The sequence below is a fragment of the Protomyctophum parallelum genome (assembly GCF_964188405.1).
Source record: "Protomyctophum parallelum genome assembly, chromosome: 4".
NCBI lineage: Eukaryota > Metazoa > Chordata > Actinopteri > Myctophiformes > Myctophidae > Protomyctophum > Protomyctophum parallelum.
The window spans coordinates 28,176,696-28,197,950 of record NC_139700.1 but is presented as its reverse complement, the minus strand read 5'-3'; the positions used below and the strand labels follow the sequence as shown (position 1 = coordinate 28,197,950).

The following is a 21,255-nucleotide window of genomic DNA, read 5'->3' as shown; positions in this document are numbered from 1 at the left end:
GCATGCAATGAGCAAAACATGCTTTCTAATTTCTTCCTGCTTCATGCAACCAATCTCATCCTCGTCATTGACACTGTTCCTCCCCAGTCTTCATTCCATCTTTCTCTTCATTACTTACCCTCTCAACAGAGCGTCGCAGTCCCGCTCCCTCGAGAGACCCGGAAAATAATTCCCCGTTAATTTCCCTCATAGACTTTTCAAAACGTATTTATTTAAAGACGTTTAAATACAATGTTTTTGGCCGAACAAATAATTAGAAAGAAGAAAAAAACGGCAGGTTACAACACTTTTTTTGTTGTTTTTCTTCTTTGTAATTATTTGTTTGGTCCAAAATATTGTGTTTGTTGTCATGATTTCTCACGACTCGAGTTGGCTTCGTACGACGCTTAAAAGGTCTTTAAATAAATACTTTTTGAAATGTCTATGGGGAAGATGCATTGGGAATTATTTCCTGGGCCTGGCGTCGTCATGAAAGGGTCATGAAAGACCACGACGTTCTATAGCAATTATGTCAGTGATTCTCAAACATTTTCATGTCAAGGACCCCCAAATCTGTATTAGGCTGGGGGCCAGTGGCGTGCACAGACATTTTGAGGGCAGGTGTAATATTCAGTTATGAGGCTTTTGTTTTGAGATGTTTTGTGTCCCATCAGGACTGTTTCTCCATGGCCAATGTGTCATGGTATGGCGGTGCCAGCGTCCATGGACAAAGCTGGCCAATCAACGACCAGAACACCACCATGCAGCCCTTCATTGTCAGTGACCTGAGAACACACCCGTCCGGCTTTGGCTCTGCCCTCGAACACTACTTTCTCGGCTCATCAGGTAAAGACACAGATGATTTTAGAAATACAGAACTCTAATATACTATTAAAGCAGTCCACAGTCCTCAGTGGTGCAAGGTTAGCAGCATAGTGTGGCTAGGGGAATTTGATCTGCCGTAGAGTGAATATCAGGGCACGAGGGAAGCCCTATGGATGGTGTTGTGTTCACGTATACTGCCATGTACTGTAGGCATGCGGTTGATGTTGGAGAGCAGAACCAGAAACCACTCTCTGGCAAAACGGCACTACTGGACGGGAGAGCTGTCCCCACAAATAGAGTGTAACACAATACAGTCTGCCGTCTCCTGAGCTTATTAATTGAGAGATTAGACTACAAAGGAAAAACAGGGCCACCTTTAGCATCTTAAATTAACTCTTAGGAATACCGGGGTCCGGGGGTAATTGCCTTTTGTTTCTATTAACACAATCAGCGCAGGGATTTCTTTCAAAATAACAGCTCGGGGTGCCGCGCAGATATGGCAGCTTTTACTCTGAAAGCCCCCCCCCCCCCCCCCCCCCTCCTCTTCCGTTCTGTACAAAAAATGGGAGAAATAATGTTGCTTGATTACCTCGCTATGATTACGATAAAGTCGCTCGATAATCCCTCGCGTTCATATTTTAAACGAGAGGCATGTTGAAGTCAGAAATGAAGAGCTTAGTATATCTATCTGGTCAAAACCACGGAGAGCTCCCAGTCCCTAGATTAGGAGATACGAGCCTTTCTTTCTGTGGGTAAACAGGGAAGTGAACGGCAGCATGAACAGCAACGAGTATGGTGCAGAAGGAGAAAAGAAAAAAAAATATTTTGTTTGATATCAATGAAAATGCGCTAGGATGTGTGTATACGTCCTCGCAATCCATGGGTTGGAACAGCTAGGACGGCTCCACATGTCCTACGGTCTAGATGGGTTAAAAGGGCAGGTTGCTGGAGCGGGGACGAGAGCCCCGCTAACTCTAATGTCTGCCCCAGGTTATTTTGAGCGTGTTGGATTTTATTCTGGGTACGGAAGGGGGTGGGCTTGGGGTTGGGGATGCCACAAGTTAAGAGCCACCAGCGGATGTAAATGGTTAACATGACTGATGAAGCATGTGTTGTGCTGAGTGTGTGTATGCGCGTGTGTGTGTGTGTGTATGTGTGTGTGTGTGTGTGTGTTTGTGTGTGTGTGCACATGTGTTTGTGGTAGTGGATATTGTATTAACTCTGGGGGACTTGGGGCTACCAAGCCAGCAACGTGCGTAATTTGATCAGCTGTTTTTTTGTTTCGTTTTTCAGTTTCTTCCCAATGTCTATTAATTACCAATTCCCCAACACCTCGTACGCACGTATCCTCCAATACAGCTGCTTCTTTTCATTTGACATTGAGGAGCCGTGGGGGACAGTAACTGAGTACATTTACTCGAGTACTGAACTTAACTTAATGTACAAATGTGACTTGGTAACTTTCACCGGTAATATTTGAAGTATCTAGTACTGGTATATACTGCGGAGAATAGATAAATAGATAAATAAAACACGCTATTCCTCCCAGTTCCTCTCCCACCCCTGCTGAACAGGCACAACCTGTAGTGTAGCAACAGAGATAGCCCTGCCCTGCCGGCTTTGCACCCACAAACAGCAATAGTGTGTTCTTTGGAGCGCCCGGCCACTGTGGAGGAATCACAGGAATCGAACCCCAGTCTCCGTGTTGGTGGGCCAACACTGTTTGTGCAGCTCAGCTCAAGACAAAGCAGTATTCCCATTCAAATCTGTCATTATCGTTCATTCGCTTCCAACGTGTACCATTATGAGTGCATGTGTTGGTCTGTCAATGTGTTAAGCATTCTGTGCTGGTATTTGTGTATCCTGCTGTGTCTCCGTGTGAGTGTACGTGCGTGCAGGCGAGCGTATGTGTGTCTATGCAGAGCTGAGGAGCAAAAAGGTTAAAGTGCTAAGCTCTGTCCCAGACAGCTGTACAAGTGGAGATCAGAGAGGGCTGCATGACATCAGAAAGGCCATAATTATCAAGTGGGCCAAACAACATGCTTTTATGATTTCACTGACCATTGTTAGCTGTGTCCTCTGTGCACATATTAGGCATGTGCACCCGCACAAGAGCATGCACACACACTGGTACACTGGTATCTTATGTAACACATCATCGGTAGGCTTAACGAAGGGAGTCGCATGACTTAAATCCCCTTCCCACCTTGTGAGAGGACAGTAATAATAATCAGGACCCTGTAAAGCGTTGTTTCTCTGTTTAGCTTTACAGAGAACAAAAAAGAAAACTAGAAAGATGCAATTCTTGAAGTGTGTTTGCCACAATTGCCAATATAGGCCCCTCCCACACATTTTGCTAGCCAATTACAATGTCATGTCACCCTGTGATCATGTGTAAGTAATTTTGAGTAATTTAGGGGATTTATCCCCTCCAAAAAAATATTCTGCAACAAATGGTTAAACCTTTTGCATTTGGATGAAAATGGAATTGCTTTTGGCTCTGTGTTGATTAAACCAATTTGGGATGGATTGGAAATTCCGTTTGTGATTTTGACATTTTTGGACGACGTTTACGGACGAACGATACTGGCTATGTTGTTTAAATTGGATAGGTGTTTAAATTGGATAGGTCCAGAGATCATGTGTACCGTTTCTGTGAGATTTGGACAAAATCTGTAGGAGGAGGAGCAAAACGTGTGTTCCTATTCCTATGCCTATATGAGGAGATGCATCATAATCCAAGGAATCCAGGGAAAGGGACATTTTTATTTTATGACCTACGGTTCAAGAATTATAGGCCAAAACGTAAAGATGTAATGATATCCTACTACTGTGTGTGTGTGTGTGTGTGTGTGTGTGTGTGTGTGTGTGTGTGTGTGTGTGTGTGTGTGTGTGTCTGTGTGTGTGTGTGTGTGTGTGTGTGTGTGTGTGTGTGTGTGTGTGTGTGTGTGTGTGTGTGTGTGTGTGTGTGTGTGTGTGTGTCTGCGTGTGTTTGCGTGTGTCTGCGTGTGTGTACGGTTGTAATGCACGTAACTCGACACCCCCATAGGGAGTAAAGTATGACAATTACTATAGAAAAGAAAGACAATTTGAAGTTACAAATTATAAGTTAGAACACCTGTTTGAATGTTGCATGTCCACAGACACACACTGAACCCTAAAGTTTAAAAACATTAAGAAAAAAAGATTCCAAACAATGGAATGTAAATTTGTATTGCGATTCAAAAGGTGTTTTAAAATGAATTGAATTATCACATTTTAAAGTTGTTGTCTTGTTTTAAACTTCTCATGTGACCACCGCGCTCTGACTGTAGGTGCGCTACTTGTTCAAAACATCGCACACACCAAGACTTCAGTTCAAATCGTTTATTTCATATTTGAACAGGGACAAACGTTTTGGCTATGCAGCCTTCATCACTGATGAAGGCTGCATTAGTATAACCTTAAACATTTGTGTTAGGTTATACTAAGGCTATTAGTAGTATATATATAGGTGAAAGTTGGGAGTTGGTACCCCAACTTTCAGCAGCTGTCACAGATTCCCCTAGAGAAACTGATTTTGTGAGATGTGTTACTAGACACCTTTACAAACACAGTGTGAAGAAAGTTATTGGTGAAGAATTTATTCTCAGATTTCTTTCATTTTACCTGACTAAATATATATTTTTGTTTACCCTGTTACTAAACAAAACACTATAACAATGATTGTTATCAGAATATAGAGCTATTTAACACTTATTTTAACAAAAACATAAGTTACGTACACCAATGTTTAACCTTGTTCTGTTCTGACATTGGAGCCTACATATTATCTCTATAGTCTAGCAGGTAGTGCCACATCAATGTTAGTGGCTGGGGTTTACAGCGGCTATGAAGAGTTTAATTTAACTTACAAGCAACCATCAGCGAGGTGGCATTACATTCAGCTGCTGTTGGACAGCAGAGAGGGCAAAAACAATTAGATGACAGTTTGATGCCTGACGTGTTTCTCAAACATTTTCAATGTCAAGGACCCCCAAATTGATATGTATGTGGCTGCGGACGTGGGCCGTCCACACCAAGCACTATAACTATAATTATAGCATTCACCACTGCCATGCACCTGACTATGAGCCTTGTCTTCAATGACTACTCTGGAGAACCCTGAATGACTGATCATTGATATCTAAGAGCGTATTCACTCTGTACAACAGTCAGGATGGTACAGAGTGAACTGTTACAGGGGATATGAGGAGCTTGTGACAAATATTAACTAATAGCACTCCTGGGGGTCGTTAGAGAGAGAGAGAGAGAGCTTGCGGTGCGGTGAGATCAAAGCGTGTCACGACTCTCTTCTTCACTTGTAGTGAGTGACCAAGAAATGTCCGCATGGTAGCCATACGTGTGCAAGCAGAGAGGCTGTGCAGCAGTACTGTGCACTGTTAGAGTGACATTTGAGAAAGTTGCCAACTGGAGGAGCTTGTCATAGTCCCACCTGTCTTTAACCACACAAGCAACAGATTAGATATCGCTGAGACCCACATCCCCACATTAAATAATCCTAAAGCCCCCCCACTCACTCCTCCAAGGCGGGAATAACTGCATTTTCTTCAAAGCACACTTTTTGTGACTACTCCTACAGATTGTGTCCAAAACGTACACATTATATCTGGGGCCAGGTCATTTCGAGCAAGCAATCTGATTGGTTGAAACAGCTTTCTAACCGTGCTTAAACCACAATATTGGAACACCTAATCAAAACAAGGAAATCCCCTGCTCTGTTCTCTCAGAGCGCAGCAGACTCGGTGGCTAGGCTAGCTAGTTTCTTGGGACATTTGTGGTCGTAGTGGCTACATCATAGACTGTAAAAAATATGGACAAAGCGTTCCCCGGGTCTAACATGCACGTAAAATGAAGCCTGTCATTCCTTGCATTGTAAGTCGTCATATTTCTAGATCCGTTTTGGCCCAGCTGGCCATTGGCTGGCCCAGACAACGAGGCGGGACTTCCCCCCTTACTCTTCTTTGGTTTTTATTTTGACTGAACGGGGGGTGGCTCCCGTTCATAGACTGTAACGGTAGCCACGCCCCTCAGAACATACGCGACTTTATGGTAATTGTTTTAATAAATGGGACCATCATTTTCCAAAAATAATAATATGACATGAGAAATGAGACTTTAAACTAGTGACTGGACGCAGAAAGTATTCATGTCCATTTTTATTAATGTAATACAGTCTAGGTGAAGTTGGGCCCAAATACATGGGCCTCTATGGAGCTATGGGTTTTTTTGGGCCCAATGACAGCGCCACAACAGGCCATTATATGAACTTTCAGGAAGTCCCGATTTCCTTAGTGGCTTCACGAAATATCTGTCTGACTGCCCCCATGGGCTACATCTGTCATAAAAAAACTATACTTTTTTAGCGAATATCTTAGTTTTAACTGTTAATTGCAATATTACACTCAAGGGTGTTTTTTATCGTCATTAATGCACTTCAGTTCTGCTCTGCATTTCGGAACTTGCCCGCATCGCAGGCGTGCATTAATGACGATAAAGAACACCCTCTCGTGTAATATTGCTTAATTATATGATAACACTTTTAACACTACTAATACTTAACAATACTATCTGTATGGTGAAAGGTGAAAACTCAACAATCAATAACACTATCAACGCTCTTAACACTAACAACGATACTTGACATTATACACTAGCATTACCTAAAACTATCAACTCTAACAACACACATCTGTATAATTGCAAATACTTAACAATAACAACAATCTTAACACTACCAATATTCTTAGCTATCACAACAGATTTTTTTTTAATATTCTGTTTTTATTTTCAATTTTTCACAAAATACACAGAACACCCGTCCACAGCCCTCCCCCCTCCCCAAATACAAACCCACATACATAGAATACCTATCACAACAGATTGAGCCCACACACAAATACAGTTTCTTCAGAAACCATATTTTCCAGTTGTCAATCATGTTCAGCGATTGTATCTTTGCGTCTGGGGTTCTGACCTCAACAGCCAAAAAGAGCTGAGCTCGTAAGACACATCCAGCGCTCACGTCTATAAAACTGCAAAAACAGTGACATCATCCCCAGCTCTTTTACTCCAATATAATTAGCCCAATTTTCCATTGCTCGGTTTGTATTGCAGGTATTGTGTAAATCATAGGCTTCAGACGTCTTCGTGCTGATACGTCCTAAATAATGTTACCGTCGGACGTGGAAACCCTGTATGTCCCAAATGGTTACTTTTCAGGAAATGGAAAGAAAAACCAATGTGTTCCAATGGAGCCAAAGTAGTTGTTATTTAGTCACAAGCTCCTGTTTATACTTGTCATTGGTTCAGGAGGCCTATTCATGAAACCACAGACAGACTTAACACTTTCACTTTCAGATTTCTTCAAATTCCCGTAGCAAAAATAGCAGATCTACAAGCTCACAAGGCATCGCTATGACAGTGGTTCACAAAGTGGGGTCCTTAAGGGAGTTCCAGGGGATAGATTTTACAACATAAATTGGAGTCCCAGAGATAGAAATGCCATTAAATGGGGGTCTGTAGATTAATATGCACGTCAAACTGGGGGTCCTTGAAATTAAAATGGTTGAGAATCAACTGCGCCTTGTGAGCTTGTAGATCGGCTAAATTCACAACAATTGCTTACGTATATGACGTACTGTCCAAGAAAACGTTTTTTTTAAGTTGAAATATGGAGATACAAAGGTTCGTAGTATTAAGACAGATGACTTGGCTCTCCTGGAAGTTTCCCCAACTCATCATTACAAATAAGAGCTTGGAAAGAGCCTGGGCCTTGGTTGTTTTTATAGCGAGCTGTTGTAATAAGTGATAGTGTGATGATAGCTATTCGATTGAGATCATCTAGCTGTCTCATGTTCCGTCTGGGTCCAAGGAAAGACATTTATTCACCAACTGTTGATATCTACTCCGTCTGACTACTTTTAGATTTTCATCGCTGTTGGTGTTGGACAGAAACCTCCTATCTCCCATATTCTAACATTTTGTGGTTTTTTTGGTAACCCTATTTGATCACACTACAGCGTCGCACAAAAGCATCAGAAGAAGAAGATCATGTTGAGCTTGTAGATTTGCAACTTTTGATGCTGAATCCTGAAAAGTATAACAATTTAAGTTTTTTTACATGGGTCCAAATGCATCCAAATGCATCTGGCGGGTTTCCACCCGCCAAGCGATTTGTAAAGCTAGTGTCAAGAGATTAGCGGGTTGAAATTAATTGTGGAAGACGCATCAGAGCTGAGATCAGCTGCTTTGGGAGGACAATGTAGGACATCCACACACACTTAGTACCGTATAGTCTATACTTGTGGGGACATCAACATCAACAGTTACAAGCTCATTGATTGATTGAATACTTTATTAGTCAGAAATGTCCTGGCGACTTGTTTACACGGTGGCCCAATGTATTCAATTCATCAACATACTGTAGCATACAAAATGTACACAATAATAGGCCTATAAGTCATCAACAAATACAAACACAAAGGCAACATTTGTAGATTGCCAATATTTCTGTGTGTGACATCAGCACTTAACAAAGTATAAAATGTGGAAAACTCTAACCTCAACCCCTAAGCCTCTAAATGCAATGACCCTTATCCCAAACTGAATCTCTTCCTAAATGTAAATAAATCATTATTTAACCTTTTTTTTTATCCCAGTATTTTGTAACCCATTTTTCACCCCTGTGTCAATTATCTAATGTGATACTGGGCTCTACACACCCTCCGCCAACCTACAGTAGTCCCCATATATGGGGGACATGGGGAGAGCAACGGACTAAAACTCATGCTTTCTCAATTTTACACCTGACAGGGGGGAGTTTCCCTGGTTGGACATGGAGCGCGTGGAAGGAACACCTTAATTCAACCAGTTCCTTTCCCCTCCATCGGGCGCCCCGGCTGGCCAGGGGGAGGTAGTTTAGAGACCAGGATTACTGCATGTTTTTTGTGAGGATACCTACCCTAGGGGACACGGGGAGAACATGCGAACTCCACACAGAAAGGCCCTTTCGCCAACCCTGCCTCGGGCATGGGCACTGATGACACGGAGGAGGAAACATTATTTAACCTTTTTACAACAATTTCTCAAACTATGTCTATTCAAATTCTACAATATTTGTGAGGATATTTTTCCCCCCACACACACACACACACACACACACACACACACACACACACACACACACACACACACACACACACACAAATTTCTGGCTACAACCTTAGGACTAGGTAGTCTCTCCCATCTACCCACCCCCCTTTTCTGTCCATCTTAATCTGTCTCTCTTCACCATAATTTGCTCTTTATTTCTCTTTATCTGTCTCCCCCTCTTTCCTTATTTCTGTCTCCGACTCAATCTTTCCATTTGCGGAGCCCAAGGAAAAGATTCTTTACCTCTCCCCGACGGTTGCTTGGTTTGTTGTTCGTTAGTAACAAAGTACATTTACTTGTTTTTGAGTATCTGTGCCTTTACTTTTAACTCCACTACATTTCCAGGAAGAAAAAATACATTATAGTGAAAGAAAGTAGTAGCTCTTGAAAATGTCTGGAAAATGTTAGATTTTCAGTAGCCTAACTTGTCATTTTCCATAAAATATTCTACTTTTTGATGGGTATTTTTGAATACTTAAAGGACCACTTCACCACTTTTCAATCTATCTTCATATACTTGGTCTTCACTAATGATTAGGATAAAATGCCACATTTTGTTCCACTCTGTAATTATGATTTCCACTGCACTACATGTCAAAGACAAATTATTATTGCACCCCTGCAAATTAATAAAATACAAATATACAAATTATTGTACCTTTTGACTGCACTACACAGTGCTGTCGCTACGTATACGTGCAATACGCACTGCATGTAGGGCAACACGCCGAGGGGGGCAACAAAAAGTGCCAAGCCGATCCTCATAATATTTCTTTTTCTGCGGCTCCGACGCATTATAAGGAGCAGCTGTGTGTGCGTCCTCTCAAATGGCAAAAATAGCCGATCTGAATGAGGAAATGCAGTGCTCTCGTCGGGAGGAGGGCAGCACAAATATCCTACGAGTAGGGCAACCAAATGATCAGCTACGTCCCTGGCACTACATTTCTAGGAAGGAGAAAGAACTGAGTTCCCGGTACCACATAAGCCCTGTTTATAGTGAAAATAACAGATCTACAAGCTCACAAGCTTGTGGATCTGCTATTCGCACCCCGCATTGCACAGTCAGGACGCGGTACATTGCGACGCGTTGTGAGCTTTTTCATCTGCTAGTTTTGGCCATTAGGGCCGGCTGGGCCACAAGGGTTCATGTGGTTAAACAGTTACAGTGCCAGATACAGTATGTCAGTTATAACAGCCAATGGAGTGCAGCATGTTTGAAATGGAAAGAATAATAACAATCATAATAATCATGAATCAGTCAATACGAGTGACTGACTGGCCGATACTCCGATAGGAACAAATGTGCGTTGAAAAGTTCTCCAGTGATTCCAGTATTTTTCAATAAGTGGCAGGATTGTAAATTTACGACCGTGGCAGGATGCTTCGGGTCTGCGGCCATCAATTTCTTGAGGTTGGGCACAGAAACCAAGTTTCCATTGTTAAGGAAATACATGCCTGCAGCGCACATAACATCCACGTGCGTGCACACTGAGGCCACTATTTGAATGCATTTTTTTAAATAGCCCCGGGTCAGGTCTGTAAGTGTGCAGGTGTCATAAATAACAGTTTAAATATGACAGGTAAGACAACCATCTGGTCCACAGCAGATGGTTCCCCCCCCCCCCCCCCCCCCCCACACACACACACACACAACCAGCTTTTTTCCCCTTAACCCATTAAGACCTGAGGACAATTCTACAAATGCCTTCTAAATACTTTCATCTATCAGTCCATATCACTAAATATTATTGTTGGTAGTGCAATAATTGCCTCTGAGACATAGTGGGAAGTATAAAGTCTCAAAAAATAAAATACAGACTCATTGGGACACAAACTTAGAAAAATATACTAACCACACTATTTCAAATATTGTGAAAATAGCTGATCTACAAGCTCACTAACTTATTGTTTTTTCTTCTAAATTTCAACACAGCTACACAAGCATTGACATAACCAAATTAATTTTTTGCTTTTGCTTATTTTTTTTGTACCCTTACTTTGAGTATTTAACTGAGTATATATTTTGAGTATTTAGCCTACTTTTGTCCACCGCTGGCTGTCACATTAAATGGTAGCTGACCCCTCCTATAAGGTCAACCCTGCTGGGACCTTTCACCTCTGTACTCAGTCTGAGAGAGAGGAAGTAAGTGTCTTTATGGGCCTGGATGTCTCCGGTATCCTATTAAAGTGTGTGTGTGTGTGTGTGTGTGTGTGTGTGTGTGTGTGTGTGTGTGTGTGTGTGTGTGTGTGTGTGTGTGTGTGTGTGTGTGTGTGTGTGTGTGTGTGTGTGTGTGTGTGTGTGTGTGTGTGTGTGCGTGCCTGCGGGCATGCCTGTGTTACTATAAATGTGAGGACCAATGTTCCCTCTAATTTTTTTTCGGTCTGAGCAAACACTCAAACCTCCTGAGCAGACATCAGCAACTACTGAGCAAACATACGTCACCTTGACACCAACTATCCAAACGTTAGATAATGCGAAGTGAGCGCCCCTCACTTCACACAGGTGAGATTTTTTCTCTTTTTTCCAAATGGATTTTGGTATACGAGTGAATCAATGAATAGTGGTAGGCTAGCAATTTTAGGAATATTCAGTTAGTCTACAGTGGTTCTCAACCTTTTCAGGCTGTGACCCCAAAGTAATCATATTTGAACTGGGGACCCCCCACCCAGACAAGCAACAGAAGTTCCACAGATAAATATTGTGAAAATAGCCAATCTACAAGCTCGTTGTGAACTTGTAGATCGGCTATTTTCACAATTGTTGCCTCTTTCTTTATCATTTAATAATCTGGCCAATGTTTGACCAGTTTTTATAGCATGGTTTGCTGATTACTTTTGATGCAGTAATGGTATTTTTTCTTTTAGAGCCGTTGAGGTATTATAAAAGTCTTAAAAGTCCTTCACTGTCATCTGGGCATTCTGGGGTCCTCCCCCCCACCCCCAAATCATGTGTGGGGGACCCACAGGTTGAGAACGACTGGTATATGAATACTCAATTGTGCATTACATGGGGGGCATGAGAAAACGTAAAAACTTTATTGGGACACACACTCACACACACACACACACACACTAAGACGAATTTGTTGGTGTGTCTTTGGGCCGATTCATACTCCTATTTTACCGCTGCTTCGGCGCTGTAGTGCCGAAATGATTTCGGCTCGTCAGAAATTTTCAGTAGCACCGAAGAGCCGACTTTAGGACGGTACCCGCCCCCCCGAACCTCAAATGACGTCAAATTGTAGGCTCTACAGAGCCGAACCGACTTTTATTCGGCTCTAAAATAGGAGTATGAATCGGCCCTATGAACTCCTAGTTTATCAGATTGTCGAACGTCAGCAGCCCCTTATGGCCCCTACTACGCCAGCTATGGTATGGGCTATTATTATATGTAGCTCTACGCAGAGGGATTGATTGATTGAAGAAAGCTGTATTAACAGATTGGATAATTACAGAGAGAGGTTCCATATGGGACTTAACGTTAACTTCCACATGTTGTTTCATTCACAAGTATACACTGGACTGGAGGCTTGTTGTGCTGTAGTGATAACAACAACGTTAGCTAACCAGCTAATGCGAAGCTAACGTTCGTTGCTTTTATCCACACTTCCATCCGTTCGCCTTTTTAATGTCCCATCAACGCACGGGTCCAAGGCGCAACGCAATCTTATCTGGTTCTTGGGGTTTCATTAACACTGACTGCATGTGCTGCCTGCTCTTGTTGTTACGTCTCCAGTCTCCACCTAAGGTCCTCACTCGCCGCGCAGACGGCGCAGTCATACACAGGAGGAGAGGAGAGCAAAGAGTAAAAAAAAAGGGGAGTCTGTCGCCTCGCCTGTGTAATCTAAATAAACTGTGAAGTAAATAGAAATAAAGTGTGGGCAAATGTCGACTCGGGATAGGTATTATTACTGTAATGTAGATGATAGGCCTACTCGGGGGGAACACCTTTTTCTTTTAAAGAAAACTTCAATTTTTTTTACACCAGCGTCGGTGTCTGTGCGCGGCAGATTTCAGTTGTGCGCGCGCACGGGCGCACGTTAGGGGGAACATTGGTGAGGACCCCCACAATTATAGCAGGATTTAAGAAATACACATTGTAAGGACTGTGTTTTCACAGGAGAAAACTAGAAAAGTTTTTTTTTTTTTTTTTTTGCAAAGTGTGGTTGCCACATCGCTTATATAGGCACCTCCCACTAATTTTACTAGCAAATTACAATGTCACGTCACCCCTGTGATCATGCGTAAGTTATTTGGAGGGGATTTATACCACCAAAAATCATGTTTCTGCAACAAACGGTTACATTTATTGTATTCACCGTGCCCCCTATGGATGAAAATGGAATTTATTTTGGCTCTGGGTTGATTAAACCACATGTGATTCAAATTTGGGATGGATTGGACATTCCGTTCATGATTTCTGGCATTTTTTGTCAAACTAACTTCGGAAGCCGATTACAGCCCAACGATACGAACTATCAAAATAGTGATAGATGTGTTTAATTATTATGAACCTCCCCTTCAAGTTCTGCAACTATAGCCCTTACGGTATCAGAAGAAAAAATACTTGAATGTGAATTTTCGCATTTTCCCATTCATGTCAATGGGGAAATGTATTGCACGAATAAATTAATATCAATTAAACTATACAACATTTCTCTTAGCAATGAGATAGCACACCATTCCCGATGAAGCCGGTCGATTTGACATATGGCTCAAGTGCGTACCGTCAAAACTGTGGGACAAAAAGTGTGTCAAAATAAGTTACTTACCACACTAATAATGGTTGTTTTTGGTTAGAATAAAATATATATATTTTTTTGAGTTTTAAATTTGGAATAGATTTAGTTTGTTCGTTTTAGACATTTAGATTTTCGGTTTATGTGTGAGAGTTTTCCTCTTTCATACTTGCGGCGATGTCCTCACAAGTATAGTAATACATGTGTGTGTATGCACGTGCGTGCGTGTGTGATTGTGTTGTTTGTGTGTGTGTGTATGTGCGCGCGTGTGTGTGTGTGCGCGCGCGTGAGTGTGAGGCCTGAGGGAGAGTTGACAGCCAGGAGTGGTATGATTTGTGCATTCGCTCAACAGCCGTAAAATCGGTGCATGTGTGTGTCATATCATTCATGGCTGCCCAATAAAATTCATTCACTTTTCTTTTTCGTTCGTACCCCAGCCTTTCTGTCTGCCCGCTTTGAAGGTTAGCGGATACGGTCTGTCAGGCTTTTCAGGTTTCATTTTTTCAAGAGCTAGTGGAAAATACTTCAGGGAATCATGAGTATTTAAGGAATTGTTCTAAAAATAAGAGCCACCTTGCTTTCCGTTTAGCTCCTGAGCAGCCCACTGGAACTCAAGGAGTCAGACTCTTGACTAGACGGACGTTATTTATTCGAGCACCACTGATATAGCAGCATATTTGTTTCTGAAAACTGTCACGATTTAATAGAAGACATTTGTAGAACCTCAGGTCTTAATGGCTTATATGTGCTCGTTACATGGGTCAGGTGGTCAGGTGCAACCAATCTTAGAATGGTCTAACTAGCTAGTGTCCAGTCCACCGGGGATGCCATTGATGTGACAAGTGTGAGAGTGTGTGTGTCACTGAGACGGGGGGTGATGGTGGTGATGGAGCGCTGTGAGGGAGAGGTAGAGAGCGGCTGAGAGAGAGAGGGAGGCTGTGTCAGCTGATACAGCTTCCACACTGTGAGGCGAGACAAGCATCCCTAGAATGGAACATGGGAGTTTAGTTTGGCGTTGGGTGGGCCTAGACCCTTGATGGAACGTATGGTGTTGTTAAGGCCGCGATTCACTTTTGGCTTCAACTCCGGGTTTTGTGTTTACCTCTACGGTAATATATTGTCAGCACCACCCTGTCTTTGAATACCTAAAGGAGTTGCCCCTGGACCAAAGAGACATTGGGGTCACATACTCAGTATCAGAAAGGTACTAACCTTTCTGATACTCTCTGAGGAAAGACGGTTTTACGACTCCCACGCTCTTTTCTCTGTAGTCGCCTGTACTCTCATATTCACAGCCTCTCCCCAGGCACTGTGTGAAATGACCAGATTATGTGAAGCAGATAATTGTGTCCGCAGATGTAGTTGCCCTGCATGGAATGCCTCCAGCCTCTCAGGTTACCCCAAGCCACCCCCGCCACTCGCTACCCTCACCCCTTCTCACCCCTTCTGGCTCCCATCTTTTCCACCCCCCCAACCCCCTCCTCTGGCCCAGATTCGCTTCCACTTTGCGCTCCGTTCTCAGAGGCAGCTCTATCGTCCAAGTCAGGTCAAAGTGGAGCCGACAGCCTGCAGCCTCGTTTACAAGAAGTATTAAAACCCAGACTGGCAGTGGTTCTTCATATCCAGTTCGAAATATCAGATCAAGGACTTGGAAGACGCTGAAACACATGGACAATCTGTGTGTTTGGTCGATTTATTTTAATCTCGACCAGAACGGTCAGGCAATCCGGGCGCCCGGGTGGGTAGAGTGCTTGGCTCTCTTCGACTGACCTCTCTCATTTCAATGGGCTTACTGTTCTTATGCAGGCAACGACCAGGGCTAGGCAAGAGATCTGATACTGGTGATGTAGCAGTCCATAATCAGATTAATAGTTTGAGAGATCCTCTGGACTCACTGTATAAAGCCTAGTGAAGAGCCTTTGACCAGAAAGATAATTCTCATGTGTTTGCAACGGAGAATGTCAAACAGATACTGGTAACACCTCGGCTTCCCAAGGTATTAGGTCACCGCTCAAATGTTTTATTATGGGATATGTACACGGCAATGAAATGTATCTTTTCTCTTTGCGATAAGGCCTCCTGGATTTGCCTAATTATGAAGACAGAACTGAACAATTTACAATTTAGGCATTTAGCAGACGCTCTTAATCCAGAGCGATTTACAGTAAGCAAGAACAACACTGGTAATCATGGTGTATCAAATACATAATATGAATAGTAATCAAAGATCATAAGCAAGCTAAGAACCTAACATCCGTCTAACAGTAGAATATGAAACTATAGTACAGTATACACTATAGAACAAATTATCTCAGTAAGGCTATTCTAAGGCTGTCGATTCCAACGCTGTGTGACCTCAAACCTGGGACAGTGGAGAAAATATACAGTAGTTAATGTAGTTTTCTGGATATTATGGAAGTGGAAGATGGAAAACAGGTGGTCAGAGCCCACTGACCACCAGTGAGCCTGGCAACTAATGCTGTGATGAAGCAGGCAAGAGACACTATGTTACTTTGACACAATGGGGACAGCATTTAAGAACTTCTCCATGACCTTCTGGTTAAGACTTTAGATACAACTTGTCCAAAATGCGGCAGCCAACTAAAACTAAGATGAGAGAACATATTACTCCAGTTTTAGCTTCACTGCATTGGTTTACGGTTGTTTTTAGGATTGATTCTTCTACTTGTTTATAAAGCTCTCAATGGTCTCGCACCTTCCTACCTACATGACTAACTCGTGAAGCAGCTTTCTGCTTCTACGGGTCGACGGAGTGGAACAAACTCCCACTATAACTTCAACAGGCAGTCTCTGTGGACAGCTCAATACCTACTTCTACACTCTTGCTTTTAATTGATCTTTTAAATTTCTTGTTATTCATGTCCTCACTGTATTGCATTACTTTTCTTTTTTCTCCATTGCTCTGTAAAGCACTTTGAGCTGCATTTCATGAAAGGTGCTATACAAATAGTTTTATTGTTATTATTATTATTTATTAGATCTGGGAAAGATTGATTGATTGATTGATTATTTTTGTAAACTGCGGAGCCATGTGTTTTGTTTTGGGTGCTTTTCTGGGTTATTTTTTCCTGCTCTCCCAAGACAAAAAAACAATGACGCTTGCAAAAAAATATTCATCCACTGATTTACACCTGCACCTGCAGACCTGTGTGATGTGACGAATTAAACTTAATTCTTGTGCTCTACTTCTTCTTAATTGTACACAGGTGTGGCGGTGCTGGTGTCCCCGGACATCCCCCTGCAGCTGGGGATGGAGGGGGGGCAGCAGTTCTGCCTGCAGTCGCGGCCCAGCATGGAGCGTCTGCCTCTGCAGTACACGGTGTGTGTGGCCCGCAACGTCAGAGCTGCCCACCAGGAGGCAGTGGCACAGCTGTCTCAGCACAGCAGGGAACTGCCCAACATGAAAACACTGTGGTAAGAGCGAATACTAGAATAATGGTTCTCAAACGTTTTCATGTCAAGGACCCCCAAATTCACACTTTCTTTTTACGGCGCTAGCAGTGATTCAACCATTTAAATTTCAAGGTTGTTTGACATGCATTAGGCTACAGACCCCCATTTAATGGCATTTCTATCTCTGGAACCCCAATTCATATTGTAAAATCAATGTTGTCAATGTCAATGTTATAATTTAGCTGGGGACCCCCTGGAGCTCCCTCAATGACCCCTGGGGGTCTTTGAGAACCACTGTACTAGATGACATTAAAGCCAAACCAGTGATTCTAAATGCAATTTGCAGCGGTCTGAATCGACCGGTTCCAGGTGCAGTTTTCTTTTTTTGTTTTGTGGCTTTTTATGCCTTTATGCTGCAAGAGCAAGATGGTTCAGCTAACCGTCCGGGCCACCAGGTGCAGTTTTAAGGATTCTGGTGCAAGTGGTTGCAGTTGCAACTTTGGTGTGCACTGGGCTTCAGATTAAACCAGTGGTTCTCAAACTTTTTTATTTATTTCAAGGACCCCCATAATTAGCCTGGTTAATAAACCAGACTAATATCGCACGGATCCGCGGGATATTAGTCTGGGGAGGCTCAGCTTGGATTTCATTTTCAGGGAAACATTTTCTCTTTGACGCAATTGGTCAGAGCTACTGTCAGTCAAAGGTCTCAAGCATTGAACGTCACTGTACCAAAGCCCGCCCATAATGTATACCGTGTCTCTATTGGGCGCACACATTCTCGTGTGTAGGAAATGGGCGTAAAATTAAAAAAAGCAGGATGGTGGGTACAGAATATAAAAGGAGTTAACAGGTCAAATGGATGCAGGTGGTTCAGAGCAGAAGGTCAAACTTTTCATGCTGTGACCTCCCGAAATAATCATATTTGAACGTGTAAACCCCCACCCTGACATGCACTTGGAATTGTAGGAGTTGAGGCATTACAATACACCCACACACACACACACACACAATCATCATTTAAGAGGTATTAAAAAGGTCTTAAATTGTCATTATAGAAATGTTATATGCTTATAGACTGTCACCGTGGCTGGTAATCCAGTCTGGCAGTGGGGTTCGACTCCCGATCCCGACAGCCTTTACTGCGTGTCATTCCCCCATCGCTCTCCATCTACTGTAACCTATCCCTCTATAAAAAAGTAAAATAAAGGCGAAAGCCACAACTTACCGTTGAATGTGAAAACAATGACAACATTACTGCCCTATATAATGCTCCCATGTGTCCCATGCAGGCTACCTTTCTGGAAGCTGCTTGCCAATGTGGACTCAGGGCAGAAGGTTGAGAGGGAGCTGAGGATCTTCTCCAACCGTCTGAGGAGACACCAACTGGGGGAGGGCGTCATCAGCCTCAACGAACATTCCACCACTCTCCTCTCTGACATGGTAGGTTGCCCCGGCAACAGCATCGTTGGGTCTGCTGATACAGTACATGCGCCATGCTTTCTGCCTGTAGTCTGAAGACTCACTTTAGGGCAACCCTTGACGACCTTACAGGGTTATGCAAAGGCTAAAATGAGATAGCATGTTATTTTGACCTGGCATCCTTTAGTTTGTATAGTTTAAATATACAACTTTGAGGGGTGCTAGCCCCTCCTATGTCCAGCTTTGATGGTGCGTGTAAACACAAACATTGTCTTAACACATTAAATGCCATTGATAATGAATGGACAGTTTACTGTCCTTGTCCCAACACAATCATCAAATGCCATTGATAATGAAACACCAGTTTTGAGTGTTTGTCCCAACACAAACATTAAATGCCATTGATAATGAATGGCCAGTTTTGAGTGTTTGTGTAAACACAAACATTGTGTAAAACACAAACATTGAAAACAAAGGTGAGGATGCAAATTGTGATTGGCCAGAATGCGATGTTGTAGTATGATGATGTATGATGATAAGAGCGCCCTTCACTTCACACGGGTGTTGACAGATTCTTGTGTTTACTGTAAATCGGATTAAGAGCGTCTGCTAAATGCCTAAATTGTAAATTTAGGATATGATCTCACACCTGGATTTGTGTTTCTGTCTCTGCAGGCGTGATTTTGCGGTTGTTTTCAATGGGAATAGAGAGTTTTGTTGGCACTGCACGTGCCACACAAAGTGTACACCTTGCATTTATGTATCACAGACTCACGATGAAGGGGCTTATACGAGGCCTCTACCTATGTAAGACTAAAAAACAATGTACTTTTGAAAACTTTGAATGGCAAGTATTCCAGTACTTTCACGTGTAGTTGAGCAATATTTGACCAGGAGTATATATACTTTTTACTCAATTACTGGATACTTTGTCCACCACTGGTGCTTACGATCAAGACTACAGTATGTAATCTGAAAGTAGTGAAACAAGTCAGTCAGAGACTCCCTTCTATCCATGCAGTGTTGCCTGCACAGATCATTCTAAAGTTGACTTTCATGTAACCACTTTCCTCAAATGTTATTGGGCACTCCCTGGTAACTCTAGATGTCAAATGGATCTCAGTCAATACACTGCTGATATTCATTTGAAAAAACAAACGTGGCTGTGAGAACTGAGAAGAGCAGCCGGTCTCCTCTCCTGGATCTCACGGTTGCTGTTAGGCAGTTAAGTGGCATAGGAAAATATAGGGTGGGATGAGATACAGGGGGGCACCCAGCCAAGACTAACTAGTTCAGGTGAAACTGACACCAGCATTTCACTGCTGTGTGATCTGCCCTGAGACATGTACAGGAGAGAGAGGGAGGGAGAGAGAGAGAGAGAGAGAGAGAGAGGGAGGGAGGGGTGCTCTGCGTAATGGCCATCAAAACATTTAACGTTAGCACAACTTAGCAGTTCTCAGTAATCACATGCTCTAGGTTCCCACGATCAGTTCTGTACTCTACTGTAGGTGTTTGTCTGTGTGAGTGAGTGAGAACGACAGAGAAGTGAGTGAGCCAGGCCTGTCTGTGTGGAGTTTGCATGTTCTCCCCGTGTCCCCTAGGGTAGGTCACAAAAAACATGCAGTAATCCTGGTCTCTAAACTGCCTCCCCCTGGCCAGCCGGGACGCCTGATGGAGGGGAAAGGAACTGGTTGGAATAACGTGTTCCTTCCACGCGCTACGTCCAACCAGGGAAACTCCCCCCTGTCAGGTGTAAACTCCCCCATGTCACCCATATATGGGGACTAGGTTGGCAGAGGGTGTGTAGAGCCCAGGATCACATTAGATAACTAGACAAAGTGCCAATCGGCACAGGTCTCCACCAGGGCAGGTCAGGTTGTGGCCTCATGGTGGCGCTATAACAGGCTGTTGAGGAAGATTTGGGCCGGAGGTTCGTGTTGGAGGGATGCAGGTACAATGTTTTTCCATGTGTGCATACATAAGTTGTATACAGATGGATGCAGTTATAGCTAAAAACAGGAATTGGCCTGTTATAGCGCCACCGTGAGGCTGATTTGGATGAAAAAATGGTGGCATGTCGTCCTCGGCCTAGTGGGAATATGCGTGCACAGTTTCATGGCAATCGGACGCTGCGTTGAGGAGTTGTGGCGATTTGTACAAAGCGGGCTACTCCTGAAAAGTGTAGGAGCCAATCGTGGCCAACCAGGATGGAATATGAGAAATCAAAAAAACCTGTCTTGATCACATGACTATGGAGATCATGTGTACCGATTTGCGTGAAATTTGGATAAAATCTGAAGGAGTAATAATAGAAAATGTGTTTTACATATGTCGGCCTCCTGGTGGCGCTATAAAGAGCAGATGTGAAAAATTCCAGACAAAGGTTTTTCCTTGGCCTCTAGGGAGTTGGCATACAAAGTTATCCACAGATCCGTGCAGTTAGAGGTAAAAACACTTTTTGGCCAGTTATAGCGCCACCTTGAGGCTGAGTTGAAATTGTTCATGTGGCATTTCGTCCTCGGCCTAGTGGGAATGTGGGTGCACAATTTCACGGAAATCCCGCGATGTGTTCATGATTTGCAGCATTTTGTTTGAAACTGAGCACTCCTGTGAATTTTGGAAGGCAATCTTAACCAATGAGGATGGAGTCTGATAAATCTGAAAGACCCGTTTCGTTGAATGG

The 21,255-nt window shown here is 43.0% G+C and overlaps 1 protein-coding gene across 1 annotated transcript in view; it reads left to right on the top strand.

The window, feature by feature from the left end:
• The window catches only part of LOC310857855 (SITS-binding protein), a 38,131-nt gene that overhangs the window by 2,436 nt on the left and 14,440 nt on the right, over positions 1-21,255 (top strand). Inside the window, exons 2-4 of the mRNA XM_083763806.1 lie at positions 654-825; positions 16,964-17,171; positions 18,443-18,593. Of these exons, the coding sequence (XP_083619932.1) occupies positions 654-825; positions 16,964-17,171; positions 18,443-18,593 (531 nt within the window). The remainder of the gene's footprint in view (positions 1-653; positions 826-16,963; positions 17,172-18,442; positions 18,594-21,255) is intronic.